Source organism: Oreochromis niloticus, linkage group LG7 (assembly GCF_001858045.2).
Source record: "Oreochromis niloticus isolate F11D_XX linkage group LG7, O_niloticus_UMD_NMBU, whole genome shotgun sequence".
Classification (NCBI taxonomy): Eukaryota; Metazoa; Chordata; class Actinopteri; order Cichliformes; family Cichlidae; genus Oreochromis; species Oreochromis niloticus.
The window spans coordinates 29,304,740-29,323,299 of record NC_031972.2 but is presented as its reverse complement, the minus strand read 5'-3'; the positions used below and the strand labels follow the sequence as shown (position 1 = coordinate 29,323,299).

Genomic DNA, 18,560 nt, shown 5'->3' with positions numbered 1-18,560 from the left:
GGTGTCAAATGGTAAATTCTTCAACTCCTAGTTAGTGTTCCTACAAGCTCACTATTCTCCAGCGTTAACAATATACAAAGAGACCTTTCCTTGTTATTCACACACTAACACACACTTGAGGCTATAGACATCATGCTCGCAACAGCTGAGTCACTTGAGTCAAATTAAATCTTGTCAAAAGCAGTGAGTCAGAGAGTGAATGGATGAATTCCTTCCTGCATGTATCCATATGAGAAGATATCACTGCAACCAAATTAAATCCAGCTACTTAATGTGCGTACAGCGTGTCTGTTTCTGTTGCACTGTGCTTTCCAAGTCTGTGTGTGCCCCTGTGCTTATGAGCCATAGCGTCACCCCTCTGCCTCTGCTCTGGCTACAACTTGTGCAGTGCGGACGCCTGGGGAGCGAGATCAATGCCGCAACTTTCACACTGAGGGGGAAAAAGGAAACAACTCTCTATGGTCCATCAGACTTTTCTGCACTAGAATGATTTTCCATTTCTGGGAGCACGGCTGAACCTACAATAAAAAAAAGAAAAAAAAAAAGAAAGAATGATCCGGCCTTTTCAGATGCTGTTAAGTATCCCTCAGTGCAGCACCGAATGAGCTCAGAAACCCTTTTGAAAACAACAGAACCAATACTGGAAAAGCCAGAAGGAGGAGGTGATATATTAAACTGCCAACAGAACAGTGCAGCATTGCTACTTGTTCCCTTTCTAGAAAAAAGAACATGTGAGTGGCAGAGACTTGGCTTTAGGGAGCCTCTGTAATTTCTTTAGTTGCTTTATAATGTGCCCACTAACAGTGCAAGATTTAGTAGGGTTGTTTCCTTTTCTTTTCACAAAAGGCTCTGAATGCTTGGATCGTGTTTGTGGTTTCTCAGTACAACCTACATTTAAAAGAGTTCCAACGCATTTTATTTATTTTATTCCAGCTACAGTCCAAAGCTGCAAAATAGGGAGTCACTCCAGTTTCAGAACATGAACTCGTTTTTCTTTTTTTTTCCAGACTGCGAGGATTGTCTACAACCATCTCTCTGCGATGAATACAATCCAGTGTGACTATTAACTGCATGCATGTGTCCACACAATGCTGCAACCACACACACAACGACCACACTGTTTTAGTCAGGGTGGAAACATGCTGTACCGGGAAGTCTGACTGTGCCAGCGAGCTAACAAAGTCTCCAGTGTGTGTGTGTACGTGAGAGAGTGTGTTGGCCTTCTAAAAACACTCTGGTGTCCATATTGAGCCGTGCTGCAGGTGTGGGCAGTCGGCAATTTCACTTTGACCTTTAATATTGCGCACAGCTTGGCACCTTTGGCTGCATAGTGCAAATCCCACTGTGCTGAACTTACCAACCAAATGCTTCTCCATCTAAGGAAATTGGACTACATGAACAACTCTGGCTGGAATTTTTTTATACCCCACAGAAGGTGTGACTGCAAACTAATATCTGCAGGGGCTACTTGGAGTTATTTTTGGAGGGTCTTGCCTTAAAGTCCATCCAAACTTCAGTTGCAACCACCTATTTTCATAGTCTCGTGGTTTTCAGGTTTTTGGGGTGGGTTTTTTTTAGCATTCAGGACACTGGTGGCTTGAGGAAGCAAACAGTAAAATTGTGATGAGCCAGCAAACATGCTTTGTGGTGTAAAATCATTGGGCTTACTATTTAATAAAAGTATGGGGAAAATAATGTTAGGATTTTAAGCGTTTGGAAATATATCTGGCCTGGCCCCAGTTATAAAACGAGTCAAACGTATACAGGAAAAACTGTTTTATGCAGTGCATGAAGAAAATGAGAACATACAGAAAGCCACAACCACACCAGCTCAGGCTCCAGACCTCTCAAGGTAAAAACTAAGGGGATTATTGATTTTTACCATTAAGGCTGACACAGGTCCAGTCCGGCCATTAGCTTTCTATCTTCCCACCACTGAAACCACTCTCCTTTATCACAAAGGGCACTAAGGTAGCCAGCTGAGTGAATAAACTCCAACCACAACAGGAATGATAGCAATGTCACTCTTCATTTCAAGTCTTTTTTCTTTTACATTCTAGAATCCATCTTCATCATCTCTTTAAATGCATACCTAAAACTCTGGAGTTTTTCAGACATTATTTTCTCAAACACTTGACCTCTGTCTGCCAGCATTTTCGTCTCTATGCCTGCCTGCGCCAAGTCTGCGACCCTCCGTTCTCTGCGGGTGTCCTCTCACGTCATCACTCTGTCTGTCCGTCTGAACCTTGCGTAGTCAGATGACTTGTCTCATCAAGCTCACAGAAGCCTGGAGAAACCCCCGCTCAAAAGGAAATTCTGAAAAATATTTATATCATTTAAAACACAATCTTTTTTTCTGAGCTTCCAGTAAAAGCGCCAAGAATTTTGAATAAAATCCCAAATTACTGTTTAAGGTGAAATCATAAAAATAAAACTGCAACTCTGAAGTCAGTGACTGACATGTTTGACAGGATTAGTCTGTTTCTGTCCCTCACTCAATTTCTGCCTTTTTCTCCCCCTCCCCTATCCTAATCCTTCTGCTTTTCTCCCTACTTCTCCTTGAGCTTGAGCCTTACGGGAGCATCCAGAAGCAAACTAATATCCATTCTCTGAACTTACTGCTCACATCGAGCCCGTCTCCTTCCCCTTTGTCAAGCTTTCACCCTAATCTCCATAATGCAGTCTCTGGCAGGAGCTGCTGTATGTGCTTTGTCCAGGGCTGGGCCCTGGCTCTGGGATGATGAGCAGGTAGCTATATGGGCACTTTCTCTGCTGGTAATTGCAGCCAAGGCAGACGGGGCACAGCATGGGGGAAAGGCGTGTAGATGTGCATACACGCTCAAATCCAAAAGAAGCTAAGAATTATGTTCAGGAGTGTCTCACTACATCAGATATGGAAGTAAATGTCAGAAATGGGCTTAGATTCCAGGATGAATTCATCTTTTCTTCAAGTGTGACACATAAGGTAGCATTTAATAAAATTCCTCATTACTAATATTTCTAAAGAAAATGTTTGCAATGGGAATATTTGACTTGACTAATTTTAGTCTTTTGTTTCATTGCTTTAGAGACTCTGGCCTTTCATGAGCCTACTTTGACATTTCTAAATGCAAACTGCTGTGAACTCTAAGACATTTGTGGAATATTAATTTGAAAACTTTCACACACTGTTCATCTACTGGAAAGTTTTTTAACCTGCCACTTTTTTTGGCCTCCACTTATCTAGTGGGAATTTGGGAATCAACCACTATTTTATTCCTTTCAAATTGTCTTATTATTGGCATTTCTCATAGATTCAGCTAAAGAAATGCAAATAAATTATCTGTTCTTGTGACAGGCTGCTAGTAACAAAGTGCCTAAAAATACTATGTTCTTTGCTAAGTTTTCTGTTATGTGTATACACAACATTGGTCCTTTGAGTTTGATAGATTTATTATGCTTAAGGCTTCAGAGGTCAGTGTTAAGTGGTTTAACAAACAAAAAACACATTCCTCTGAAAATGGTCAGGTACAAGGAATGGACTAAAAATAAGTGGAAAAAGCCTCATCCAACGTCTGACATCCAAAGAAAAGCTTTAAAAGACCTTCAGAAAGCCTGGAGAACTATTGCTCAAGAGCACGTTAAAAAATTACAACAAAATCTTTCTGGAAGCAAAATATAAAAAAAAGATGTAGTGATGGCTCGAGACTTTTGCAGAAAAAAAAGACAAGCTGCACATTTTGCCATAAAAAATATTTTCATGTAATGAACATTTAGATTTTGTAAGAACAGTCTTTAGTCATCCAATCAAGCCAATTATTTTTGTTCCTGAGCCACTCCATGTTCCCTTAAGAAAGCAAACTTTTAGCTTTACTAGCACATCATGCAGTCCACCGAACAAGCCACATAAGGTCTGTGCATCTTTGCTACCTACAACGATGCCCCCGCAGAGAAATGAATGAACAGAAGCACAGAGGAGGGAATCAGTTTAGTGGTCGCTGCAGGGGGCATTTATAACACCTGGCAAGCTACCCAGCAGCACACAATAAGGATCCTGGCTGCTAGCTTTTTATCAACCATATCAAATTACCATGTGCCATGCTGAACACAAGGTACACCCACAGGTAAAAACACAATTATTTTGACCTACATGGATTAGAGGTGAGACACGGGTGGGGGAGAGGGAAGCAGGAACACTAGAATCTGGGAAAGAAAAAAAAAGAAAGACCATCTTGACCATATGCTGCAGAATCTGGCAGAGAAATGTGGTAGAACAGGAGGAAGGTGGTGTATTAATGGGATCAGTAAAAGGTAAGTGGGCTTGAGCATCTTGCCAATATCAGGCTGTCGCTATCACACTTAAATGTGTTGCTGTGACTTTCTATAATACATGCCGCAGGTAATGAGAAACTATGTCATCCACTCAGGCTAATTTCCATTTTACAACCCTTTGATAAGGGGAAATCAGAGAGCACAGGCTCCAGCAGAGACTTTATGGCCCTGAGCTTCAATCTGTGTGCGCATGTTTGTGCACAAATGTGCGGGTTTCAGTGTCCACCTACACACACTAGTGTGTATGTGTGTGTGTGTCATTCAGCACTTTGTGTTCCTGTTGATGAACTGGACCGTATAAAAGGCAATGACAAATTTAATGGCTTCCATAGACAGCACTGTTAACGTTCCAACTGAGTGAAGTGGTTTTTTCCACTTGTACAGTCATGCATGTCTGACACAGTGACTTTTCTTTTTGGCAAAGCAAGTGATAAGCCCAAATTTAAAGTGCTCTAAATTAAATAGTGCAGAGGACTTGAGTTCTGAGTATAATTTTCTTTCTGGTCTGAGATTCTACTGATTTATACATTTGTCCCCAGAGGCTGGAGTGACTGCAGAATCCCTGAGGGTTACTCTTCAATGATACTAAAGGAAAGCTGATATCTAATCAATAGAGTGCAACCTAAGCATTGTCTCTGCTCTTACATATAAAAATAGCCAATAACATTTGCATAAAACTTGTAAAACAAAACTAGATCATACTGTCATAAAAATATTCTCTGAATTAAATCTTCATTTTTACTATCAAAGTAATAAATCTGATCTTCGATTTCTATGTGACATGTGGGACAATGCACAGTTAAGCGAAACTGCTTTTCGTAAGAAGAGTCAGTGAAGCTACATCTTTTCAGTTTGTGTATAGTATGTACTTGAAATTATAATTCTCATTTAAAATCATTTAATTTGAAATATTAGATGTTTATATAGCTGAGATCTTCACTATTAGACCCTGAGCCGAACCCTAATGACCGACTTTTACTGTGCGTCAGTAAACACGGGGTCCATTAACGCTGGTAGGATGCAACTAACTGGAAAAGCTTTTCCTTTTATTGGTGCCTCTGTCCCTTTATACTACTTAATACTGGTGTTGGAAGTGCAGAGAAAGAGTATTTGCAGTTTTCCTAGTGAGCCCACCTTGTTAACAAACAAATGAATCCTTTTCTCTGACACACATTGCCATTTGTTAACCCTAATGGGCTTTTTAAAAAGTAGCTTATTTCTCCTGCTTCTCTAAATCTACCTTGACATTCTGAGTGCCAAATGTCTCCTGAAATAATAAGGTGCTGAGTCAGTGTTTATGCCATAACACTGAAGGTTTGGGAAATTATCATCAATTTGAGAGCAAGTATGTCACAATTACATAATGGAAAGTGTATATTGAAATCCAGTTTCAAATAAATATGATTTATGAGCTCAGTGGGTTTGTATTTTAGTGCCATTTGTAAGTAATCGCTGTAATGAAGGGGGGAAAAAAATAGGACAGACACCAGTTTTGGTGACGTCTTTTTTTCATTCCAGTGACTATACCTCAGAGGAAATACCTGTCCATCACAGCTGTGCTTCTGAAGCCTCAGGGGTGGAAAAATTGGGGGAGGGGAAATAATGAGAGCTCACACCGGCTGCGATGAATTCAGGCAGCCTTGCTCTGTGGGGTCCCTTCCTATTTATCCCCTTAGTTTAGTCGTGCTGTGCTCCAAGACACCACTCTCGCAACAAGGACACACCCTCCAGTGACCAATGACTCACAGTTCGAACGCGAGAGAGACTTGTGATCACACATCAGCAGCCTTTTGGGTACTGAGCAACGCAAAACAGTGAGCTGAGAATCTTCAAAAGGGCCAGGCTGAACACGAAGCTTGAACCAAATCAGATCTTTTCTTTTTCCCTGTCAGTGTTTTTCTAGCAGCGTACAGTAACATTCACTGCCACCCAAAACAAAAGAGGCCAATTATTTCCACAGTGGGATTCACACTAAACCGGGCTTTAAAAGTTCAATAAACGGTTTTAAAACAGCCCATCACTTTGCTTTTTTTTCTTCTCCCTTAGCGTGTGGTTTAAATGACACTCCTACTCAATGCTGTCAGAGGAAGAATAGCAGCAAAATAAATTGCAGAGGAAGAAAGGAACAAAGACAAAACACTTAAGCTACGTGAGATATCGCCAGATGCAGAAAGGTATTGCTTCTTCAGTTTCAACATTTGAATAGCCTTAAGATTTTCTTTCTTTCTTTGTGAATGCAACAACAGAATTTCATCAAATAAAACAAAAAAATATTTTGCATCGCAGTTTAAAGTAAGCATCGTTGTCACTGTTGAAGAGCGAGATATCGATAATGTGAATTCAACATGAATTCGTGACAGAGTTTTTTCATAACTACCTGGTGCTAACTTTGTTATTGACTAATAAATTAAGTAGACATCAACAGCTCCACATCATTACTCAGTATGGTACTTTCCTGTGGATGTTTTTGGTCCTAGCCTCAGAATCGTTACACCCCTCCGCTGAACCACCTGTTCTGGCGGGTGTCGCAATAACGAGCTGCAGAAGTAATGAGGCTGTGGGAGTGTGGCACGGGAAGGAGAGACAGAAGGGGGTCTAAACACATGAAGAGGGAGGAAGTTTTCATTTATAATTAATGTTAGGAGAAATATCATCAGCACCGTGGCATTTACAATGAATTATTCATTTTATCTAGGAAGGTTTATGTAAAAACTTGCAGTTGGGGGGTCTTGATGGACAGTCGGTGAAGAGGGAGAGCACAGAGATGGAAAGAGCAGCCACAAACCTGTCTGCTGAGGCAGGAGGGAGTGTTTTCACTGAAGGTTATAGGGATAGATTCTTTCTTCTGGGAGCAGTAGGGGTAATCCCGGATCAAGGGATATTTTGTTGGTGGATAGGCTGTGGTAGATGAGGAATTTAGATCAAGTAAAAGCAGAAATAACACAACGCATCCTACTAATGCTGAAATATCTCTATTATGATACTGATGCATTACATGTAGGTAGTAATAATCTAATGTCAGCATAAATTATCTTTCTTTTATGTGATTAAATATTGCATAAAAACTTCAAGGTGAAGATTTCCCCATAGTTCCTACAAACAGTTAAGGCAGCATATTACCAAAACCCCCCTGTTTGATACTCAATTTTAGCCAATATACAATATTGAGGTACTTTTTTGTGATTGTAACTGGAAGTTAAATGCTAAAGAATGCCAGGAAACTACAGAATAATTTTAAAAAACAAAACTCTTACATGTTGATAACAGGGAGCTTCCCCCCCCCCACAGTGTCTTCGAGATCAACTTTATCATTAAACTATAAGCACAAGTGACTGCAGTGCCTCGAAACTAGCCCAGTTGCAGCAACAAACATACGTAAGCATATATTTTGCAAGAAACACACAAAACCTTATCTCCTCCACAAGGATGAGGTAACTGAGAATCTTAGCTTTGAAAATCCACTTAGTCCCTGACAGGTAAAGGACTGTTGCTGAGGATGGGGTCAGTAATGGAAGTTGACGCATTCACCCGAGTTGCCAACATTGGCTACTTGACCCTCAAACCTCCCTCTATCACTTACTACACTCTCTCCGGCCTGAGCCTGACAGGCACAGATCACAACGCATTTTGCAGTTTAGTGAATCAATACCAATAATGCACCAAGCATGGAAGCTTGCACACTAAGTGGAGAATTGAGCCTTATATAATTTCCATTGCTAAACACAAACACAAGCTTTCAGGGGATAATTAACCTCAGGAACCTCTTTGTAACTCCAGCTTTGGTAAAAATTTAAATAAATAAAACACCTATGATGTCAGAGCAAACACATTTTATGAATTCTCCAAATGCACAATAACTTTCCTTCATGCAAATTAGTTGTAATGTTAGTGACATTAAGCAACAAATCAAGTCTTAGCTATGATTTCTTTTACTCAAATCTACTAGAAATGAAGCCAAAGAATTTCATACGCTAGGCAATTTCTGAGTAGTTTAACTTATCATAACAAAATAATGCATCGAGTACATGAAATGCAGGAAGCCTGCTAATACAATGAAAAGAATTGCAAAGAGCTCTTAGGGTTAGAATGTATATTTTATACTGTATGTATGACATATTCACAAACTGGCTACAAATGAGCACAAGGGTGTGTAAGTGAGGTTAAAACATACTTCAGTAAATAGCATTCAGGCAAGTGGCCAGCAGTGGTTGAGGCACGTTCCAGATGTTAGTAGCACTGGGCGTGGATGCTAAGCAACTAGCTATTTTCAGCCACAGAGCGCAGAAAGGAAATGAAAGGAGCAGAGTTCAGTGTGCAAAGATTTCAGGGCAGCAGACAGGGTAATCAAACACCGCCGACCAATGGCAATCACGGCGTCCCGACACAATTGTGGCTCGCCTGCAGCTAGCTAAGTCTTATCACAACACACTCACAGTGAAAGTGGTGTGAGATGAATGAGTGGGAAAAGAGGACAGTGAGGAAGGGAAAGAGATGGATGGGAGAAGTGAGAGGGAAAAGAAAGGCTGCTGGAAAAAGGAGCAGTTGGTACAAATGAAATGGGGAGACTGGTGCGTGTTTGTGCTGGGATTCCTTCACATTACTGCTCTCCATCTGTTTCAGGGTTTGTATTGTGTATTTGACATTAGATTAGGCTATAGGCTGTGATGCTGTCCAAATATTGGTGATATCCTACTATGAAATGTAGGATTTAATCTAAAGCACATTAAATTCAAGCAAATTTCAAGCACAAATACTTTTCCAAAGTTCTAAAGTGGATAATTTAACTGAGGTGGAAAATGAGCACAGAGTTACTGTTAGCACACTGAAAAATGTGCTTGCTGTCATCTGAATAACCTCTGCAAAGTGATACGTGATTCATATAAACACAAACTCACATTGTGTCATGTCTCACTGTGTGGCAGGCAGGCTTGTGGACCCAAAAGGCAGAACACAGCTACAGGGCTGGAATCACTGGAGCTTTATTGCTAAACTTCCAAGAATACACAGAACTGGCAGGTACCAGAGCACATTAACGAAAACCACTGAACAGAACGCCCACACAGCACTGAGAGAGATCGCAACGAGGAACAGAGGGAAATGCAGCTAATGAATAGACACAGGGAATCAGGGCAGAGGGGAAACACCTGGGGAACACGGCTGGGTATAATCTTATTGACGAGACAGGGAAAGGAAAACGAAACATGATGCAGCACACAATGATGGACAAGTGACTATCAGAATAAAACAGGAAGTACGAGAAACATAACAAAGCTGAAAGACTGAGAGACCCAGCGAGCTAGAGACAAGAGAAAGAGCTAGAGAGTTGGGGACAGGAGTGGGAGAGAGAGGGACACTGAGAAACCAGAGAGACAGACAAAGACAACTGGGGAAACAAAGGTAAATAAACATGGAGACAAGACTGACTTCCACAGGAGATGCTGAGGACAAGACACAGAGATGAAACAAAGACATGAAAAGACCCTAATTTCAAACAAGACACCATGAACAAGAAATATAGATAAACTCAGAGACACTAAAAAGAACTCAAGTCAGCGCTAATTCATACAAAGCTTGAACTTAAATCGTCTTCTTAATGCAATGGTATGAAACCACAACAAAACTCAAAACACTAGGTCACAAATGGGGGACCGTGACATACTGAACATCCACTTTCCATTCAAATGCAGCCTACAAATGAAATTCACCTTGACACTTCACTGTCAAGTCACCTAGCATTACTTTTATAGCTTTACACTTCACAAGTCCCTCAGTCATGGCTCCAAGGCTATTTCAAGCTAGAAATGGATCCAAGCAACTCTGGCTGCATCTCAAATAAATGACGCCATTTCCTTTAATGAAGACAGCAAATCTGTCAGAAAGCTTCCTTCCTCCACTGCTCTCCAGTCACACATGGAAAATTACCAAACTGTTGATAGATGGTTAACAGGTGCAGGCTAATTATGCTAATCATGGCAACAGCCAAATAAACTGATTACCATGTTCATTTAAATGACAGCAATGTTCCTTTGGTGGCTAATTAAAATAGGTTGGGAGAAAGGAAACGAGGCGGCTGGGTTCGGATGGAGGGAGGTGTTTAAATAAAAGCGTTCTCTGGGGTCTACTGTAATAAGCTGTATTTCATTGGTTTAATGATGTCATAATGAATTTCTAATGATGGGGGATGGGTTAGAGCGCAAAGAATCAAAGTGTGGCGATATGTGCATGAAACCATACAAGGGCTTCACAAAACAAGCGCGCATAAGCCGAAGTTGGATGTGGCCGAAGGTGTTTTTTTCCTCTTGTACTTTCCCATTGTAATGTACATTTCAATGTTTTTCTCTAATGCTACCAATCTCCGACCGGTATCCCCATGTAATGTCTGTGTTGTATGTGTAAGGTCGGGGGGGGTCCCATTTCACTGCAGGGCAACCTGCATGTGACGAATAAAGCTTTGATTGATTGATTTTGGGATGAAATTAGTTTGATTATAAAAAAATAAAAGTCGGTAGAAAGCATCGAGTTGGTTATTTGCTTCATCTGTTTCAATACCAGCCCCGCTGGAAAGCGTAGCAGGGAGGTTTTGGAGGCACAATTACTTTGTAATAGCATTGGGCTCTTTTGGCCTTGAATCTCTCTGCCTGTGACCTGCAGAAAGCCATCATTAGAGGAAGAGATGGTGACCAGAGGCCAAGGGAGATGAACTCTGGGTCCCCTGGCAGCAAATGTGGAGGTATGAAAGGTGGATGGGGGCTGATTAATGTTTATAGAAGCTCTGCCACCAAAAAAAACCCTCTCCCCAAACCCATCTGGTTTAATTCCACTCTTAAATTATAGCTTTCACTGTAGTTCCAACCAACCATTAGGGCTGTATCTTAGCAGAATGCCCTGTTTGTTACTCTGATCCCAAGCATTTTCAACCAAAACTAGTACAGAAAGAAGGGAAGAACGAGATGTATTCACTGTATCCTATTCACATATTTAGGACCTAATTCATAATGTCCCATTGTTCTGTATCAGACGTGGACACAATGACATTTTTTTGGTCAAGGTAACAAAAGAGGATAGCTCATATAAACTGCATGAATAAAACGTCCCCCTTTATCTTCCGTTTATGAGGCATGCTCACTATTTAAATGTATGTCACATTAGTTGGGATCTGCTCAATTCAATATATTATAATGTGATGTTTGGCCCTTAATGGAAAATCAATGGTGAGACAAGCCTGCCACCACTGAGACCATACAAAAGCAATTTCTAAATTGACATATGGAGGGCCTATGTGATTGATTCTGACTGCCGTTGGATTTTAATACCATTCACTGAAAGCTCATTGACTCTCAGACATCGTCTTGTGGTTTATCTACAAACTGCCAAATGAGTCCTTGTCTCCTTTAACTTTCCTTTCGTCCCTTTTTTCCTCTTCTTTCATTGGGCCAATATTTTTCAGCCCACGGCAGGATGAGCGAAAGTGTTTAAGATCTAGAATTTAACAGATTAGTGAGTAGATAACATTCCTCATTGTCATCATTCAAAAATGATGTAATATAGTTTATTCATACATCACCTCTACAGAATATTCTCAAGGCTTTAGTATAAATGCAGCTTTTTCAATCAGCTGAAAGGCTACAGTATTAACATCACATAAACACATACCACATAAGTCTTGGCACAATGGCATGAGCTGCCACCATCTAATTTATGAACATCATGCATGGCTCGCTCTGTAGCCACACACAGTGCAGTCAAAGCTATTACATCTTCAGCGGCTGAAACCAACACGATATGTTAATCATGGCATGATTGTCTTGTTATACAACAGACACACTGTATGTTGATATTTTTAATGATATATAAACCTGGAGTTAAACCGGCCGATTTGATGATAAACTTTTTCAGGACCAGATGAAAGAAAGTAACCAGAAGTGTTTTTCCCCAGATATGTACAACAGCTGGGTGCATCCTAAGGCATTCCCAGTTCTGGTGGAAAAATATAATCCCCTCCTGAGTTTTCTGGATCAACAAATTGGTAGAAGTGCTAAGATCATCTTCAAAGAAATCCTGATTTGATGTTAAACCACCTCGAGTGTTTTTCCTTCCTGGATGTCTCGCTGTCAAGCCAGGTACAAGGAGCCAACATGTAGCTTTGCAGTCTGCCCAAGATAACATTTAGGAAAGTCCTCTGAGGGTCTCTGGTTAACCACTAAATCCATTTTTTTAAAAGTCCACTTGAATATTCCATAAATCAAATGTTCATTAAGCTCTTCATCAGCTGATACTATGCACAAGTGAGTCAGAAATCTTCACTGTTTAGCCAACACACATATCCCACCTTACTGTAGACACAGATTGCAGAATGTTAGGAAAGAGTATTGCACTTAACTCTCGTCACTTAGTGGCACGAGATGAGATTGCTGACCCTGAGGTGTTACACCAAATGCTCAGCTGAGCTCTCAGCTCCACAATGACAGTTAATGTAACCAGCTGACCAGTTTGACTTTGAACTACCTTTAAACTCATGCAAGCCTTACAGGCACGCTGTGCTATAATGCACATGTCTCCTACACATGCTTTTCACATTGTATTGAGGGCAAAATGAGTATTCATACGTTCCCAACAAGCATTAGTAACAACAGAAAAAAAACGAGTATCATGTGATAAACACAGCAAATTCCACATTGCAAAGCTGAAAAAAGTCCAGACTCATAAAACTCCAGCCTGTAGAACAAGATCTAATCAGAAAAATGCCACAACTTGAATGTGTTGTAGCCTGATTGATATTATCAGAAACACAAGCAACATCATGTCTCCAAGTAGCCAGCGCTGTTAAAGTGGGCAGCACTGTTTCTGTCCTGTGCAATGTCAAAGGACATTTTGGAGACTAAACAGCTGAACATGCATCCACGTTTTGTAACGTTTAACTCACCTTGCCAAAGTCTCTGACATCAAAGAGGTCGAAAGGGTCAAAGAGTTCACTGTTACGGAGCCCAAACTTGTCGTGACACACCTTCAGAAATGTCCGGATGTTCTTCAAACACAGGAACTAAGACCAGAGGAAAAAAAGGAAATAATTTAATTATAAATTCACAAAACAATATAAAAGCAAAAAAAAAAACCACACACACACAAAAAAAAAAAAAAAACACACATCTTGGACTCATTTAGGTGTTTATCAACATGACTAAACAAGGAGTATGTTTTCCTTGGAAACATGTTGTCAGTGTAATATTATAATTCAGTGCCACAGCATTCTTGGAAATAGATAATTTCCTGGTTAATGATGGCCAGGCTGCCCCAGTTTATCCCTTCCCAATTTGTTTGTGTCGGTTTTCAGCACCAAATATGAAACTGATGATTGCTTCTCCTGAGTTTAATGGGCTGTTTCTCAGACTGAGATTAGGAGTGCAAAGAGAGGAGACAAGGTGTCCTTGGACAAGCCCAGCAGCAAAGACCTGCTCCGAGGTACACTCGACCTGATGGCTCCAGACATTTACCTCATACTGAAAGGTCACAAGAGTGTCCAACAATAATCACAGAAATGCCTTTTAAAAAGTCATGTACAACTTACAAATTATACAGAAATGTGAATATTCCAATGTTCAGCGTATATACAGGTAGAGACACAGTCTTACGAGTCCATGCAGTCAATGATGTTGTCTCTGAATTGCTAGGAAACAGCATTCAGCTTCTTAATCTGTTCACTTTTTTATATAAAAAGGAGGACCCCCCTCACAGACACAGACAAACACCACCCCCTCCACAAAAAAAGGTAGGATTTAAAAGTTGATCTCAACACAATGGCCTTTACAGCACAAGCAAACAAGATTCCCTAACACATCATCAGCCTATAAAAACTGTGCTTGGGAAGGTCATTTTCCTTTCCTTTTAATTTTTTCCCATTTTCCTTTTTTTTTTTTAAATTGATCCAATTAAACACTTTTGTTTTATTGCAAAACTGCACACTTTGTGGTTTTTGGTGGGTTTTTTTTTATCATAATAATATTCTAATGCCATTAATGCTACTAACAGTACAGTCAAGAAGACCGTGCTTCATTTCTGGCAAGTGAAATTCTAGTATTTTATCTGTGACCTATGGGCAATGGACCATACAGTTGATTCATACACCTTTGCTAACCAAGTTCATTTGAGTTAACCTATAACCTAATACTCCACCTGTTATATAAAGTGTATATGCATAAAACATCTCTAAACTACACACTTTAAGCAAGGTCCACAGATGTTGTCACGTGAAACTACCCTGCAGACTGCTAAACTACCCTGGCCAGTATGCCAGTCTAAATTAATGCATGACAGTCAGGCACACTCTGTTTTTACACTGGCAGTAAAAAAAAAATAAAATTGCAGAACACTGTTTCAAGATCACAAGTTAGTGATCTTGAGACTGAAGGCCCATTTGGGGGCAATGGTTGGGAACCTACAGCAGGCAAAGGATGCTCATAATAAACTGCATAATACCCTCCTGCCACGAATATTGATGGTCTCAGTCCCCAAAATACGCCATCACACAGATAAACCTTGAGGGCTGAGGCGCAGACCAATAACCGCAGTATTGAAATATTAATAAGCATAACCGCCTCCCATCTACCATCTTTCTGTGTGAAGAACAAATTACCTAGCATGCAAATCCAGATGCTGCTTAGATATGCCCTTTCAATTTTCTGCATGCAAGCGATATAAACTGATGGCCATGGAAGCAGAAAGAACACACAAAAGGAGACGTGAATGAGCGAGTATGTATGAAACAAAAAAACTTGATTGCTTTGATTCTAGTAAAAGCGTTGACAACGTACTCCATCTTTGTAATAGCTGTTGCATAAAACCAGTGAATTAACCAGAAACCTTGCAAGTCACACTTGATGTCGAGTTAATGTTAGAATCCTTTCAAAGGCAGCAACAATAAGCTCCAGTGGGTTTTCAGGTGCACTATTATCCATTTTCCAGGCATTGAGAGGTGTGCATTGTGCCTTACTGCAGCTTGATGAGCTATAGTGTGTCCTGGTGCTATGCCTGGTCATGGGATACATCACCTTCTTCAGCCTTGGTTTTCACCCTGAAGGGATGGGGGGGTGTTTGTTTTTGCAGAGCACATCGTGTTTTTTGCTATTACCTCTTTGATAATCTTTCATCTATCAGGTATTTCTGGCATTTAATGATATTTCAGCCAGCCTCTCCTGGTCAACAGTGAGAGCCCTGCTGACTCATTCTCATTCATGTGTGCACATCTGCTTACTCCTGGTGTCATGGGTGTGCCCCCATAAGAGAGCCACACTGGCCTGTGAAAAGAAATGCAACTGGCTAGTGAGCCACAGTGACATTTACAGTTCAGCAACCAAGGTTATCCTGTCTACAGATCCACACGTGCTGTGAACGGGGTGAAGAAAAAAAGCTTATTTTCCCAATTCAGATATGAAAAGGTAACATTTGCTGGAGTGGTTTACAAACGAGAGAAAGAGAGAGAATCTACAGATATGGATCAGCAGGCAGGAGATGTGTCTGACATTCAAATGTATATTTGGCGATAAGAAAACCACTGTGGGAATAAGCACAGTTGCTATGATCTAAGCTAAAAATAATGATAAAAAAGTAAATAAATAAAATACATATACTTTTTCTCCTAGAGAGGGAAGAGTGGGTGCACTTGAACAGAAACAGAGTATGGTCATCCCCTTAAGCTGATGTAGCCCTCAGCACAATCTATCTAGTATTACCTCAGTGTCTGGAACAAATTCAAGGCGAAGCACAGAAAATCCTGAATTTTATTTAGAGGGTTGCAAGTGCATCTCGCAGTGAGACACATATAACAAAGAAACACATGAATTTTAACTAAAATTCACCAACTATGTATATTTTATTAATTTAAGGAGAATTCAAAGTTACATGAACTCAAAGCAATCTTTAATTCATCATTTTTAACGTTGCCTGCACAATCTAGTGGTACTGGTCGTTGAATAATGATAACAATAATAACATCAGCATTCACACTGGTTGAATACAAGTGTCACGCTAGCCATGCAGTTCTGTTTGTCTGTGTGTCTGCCACCAGATGAAAGGCTGGAGGACAGTGCTTTTGTTAGCCACTGATAGCCTTCCCCATGTAGTCGAAATATTGAATGGCGCAACAATCGGAGAAACTGTCAAAACTCTTCTGAGCAAACAAAAGACTCGGTGTTAAAGGAGGCAAAGAATGTGAGTTAGACAGAAAACAAAAGTGAAATGAGAGTGAAACCTTGGGCAGGCATTCACACCATGGAGAGAACTTCGGGACTTGAGTTTGTTGAAAAAGCGACCTTACGTTGGCATTATTCCCACCAGACTAGTATGTAACAAAATATAATAATAATAGAACTAATACAAGCAATGCTTTAGAAACTGAAAGTGTCTTGTGTGAGGGAAGCCTGGAGGTAAGCAGTCACTTTAACTGTCTCGAACCAGGGATCTTTTGTGTCTCAGGCAACTGTATTAACCACTATAACGTGGAGCCACTACCAAACAACATTACCTTTATGCTCTAGGGCCTCCATGATAAGCATCTGTCTCTATTTTCCAGCACAGACTCATTAAATACATATTCACTGATTATGAAGTCTACTTCCAAAACTTCACAAACAAAAAGAAGCTAACTCCCACGTGTGGCTGTATGACTAAAACAATGGCTGTTACGGTGTTTGTTCTGCTGCGTGCACCTGATGTCTAAGAATCCTTCAAACCTACAAAACAATCTTTTTACATGGAGAAAAAAAAAGATGGAAATAGAGACATGGTATTTTGCATAAATACCTCCCCCACATACCAGGAAAAAAAAATGCAACTGTGAACAAACAAATGAGCTTGTGTGTATTTCTGTTGAGCACACGAGTGTGTTTATTGTTTGCTTTGAGTCTTTGCCACCTGAAGGCAACGTGGTGTCAACCCAGCACTCCTCTTACTTTACTTTAGTTTGAAAATCGTGCTTCTAAAGGTGTTCAATCTAGAAGCAAGTTCAGTAATAATCAGATTCAGGCATCAGTGGAAATATATCAACTAAATCACATGTTTAGAAAGTGAAAGTCTAGGAGGAACGGAAAGTGAAAAGCAAAACAGATATGGCAAAGTTAAATAAGATTTTCGAAAAAGAGAGGGAGAGAGATGGGATGAGGCTTTTTACAAGGTGGTTTGTGTGCACCACTGGAGCAGTGTTCAGATTTTGACTTCTCAGTCAAACAGCAAACAGCTCTTTAAAGAGGCACACTTGTCAGGAAGGCAGGGAGGAGTGCCGAGATAGAAGGCAAGAGGAAGGAGAAGAGCAGGAAAAAAAAAAAGGAAAAAGTCAGGTAACAAAGACCCATCACATCCTTGACAAGCCCTTCCACCATATCACCACGCTACATCACACAGAGAATAATGCATTAATTCCTGTGGGAGGGTGGTCCTTATCTGCACACACCCACTACATGCTCATATCTAAGAAGATACAAATTAGAACTTCCTCCTGGAACCGCACAACATCAAATTAGAGAAATGGGATGCAGAAAAGTGTGCAAATGAATATGGAAGGAGAGAGGAGGAGTAACAGGGAAATGTGACTTGTTTTTTGCTTTTTTTCCCCCAAAACTGTAGCTCTTTGGTGTCTGGGAAAAGGGGGAATGAGGTGGGGCATACCGAGAGAGATCACAGCACATGGGGAAGATATAATAAAAAAGAGACGGGGTTGTATGTAAGGCTGAGAATTTAGAGGAACTGCTTCCAAATTGATCTGATCAGAACCGGTTTCCTGAATCAATTAGCCCCTATCGCTTCACAAATCTTCACAATCTTCACAAATTAGATGCAAATTTCCAAACAAAACATTAAAAAAAAAAGAAAGAAAGAAAGAAAGAAGATACTGTGTGTCTGGCACCAGTTGTGTCTGGCACCAGTTCCCATTAAGCAAAGGCAGTGACATCAGTGAAACCAAAACAACAGTAATAGAATGTTATATAAATCTAAATGTATTTTAACAGAACCATTATGATATAACAAAGAAGAGAATACACTTTAAAACACAGAAAAAAGTGTATGAAGAACTTAAAAAAAAAGAAAAACTGCTTCTAATAAACTTGGCAGTGTATGCAGCAAGGCACATCTAACAAGTCCAGGGTGCGTTCAAAAACAACGCAATGCAGTAGGTTGTTCAGATAAACAATTTTGTGTGAGTCCAGACACGATAACAAGCACTAGGTATGGCTTGCAAATAAGGTTGCAAACACAGTATT

General features: G+C 40.3%; 1 protein-coding gene across 14 annotated transcripts in view; it reads right to left on the bottom strand.

Annotated features, from left to right (window-relative positions):
* The window catches only part of vav2 (vav 2 guanine nucleotide exchange factor), a 187,091-nt gene that overhangs the window by 117,258 nt on the left and 51,273 nt on the right, over positions 1-18,560 (bottom strand). For all 14 annotated transcript variants that reach the window (XM_025908850.1, XM_025908853.1, XM_019361277.2 and 11 more), the window contains exon 2: positions 13,235-13,351. In XM_025908850.1, the coding sequence (XP_025764635.1) occupies positions 13,235-13,351 (117 nt within the window). The remainder of the gene's footprint in view (positions 1-13,234; positions 13,352-18,560) is intronic.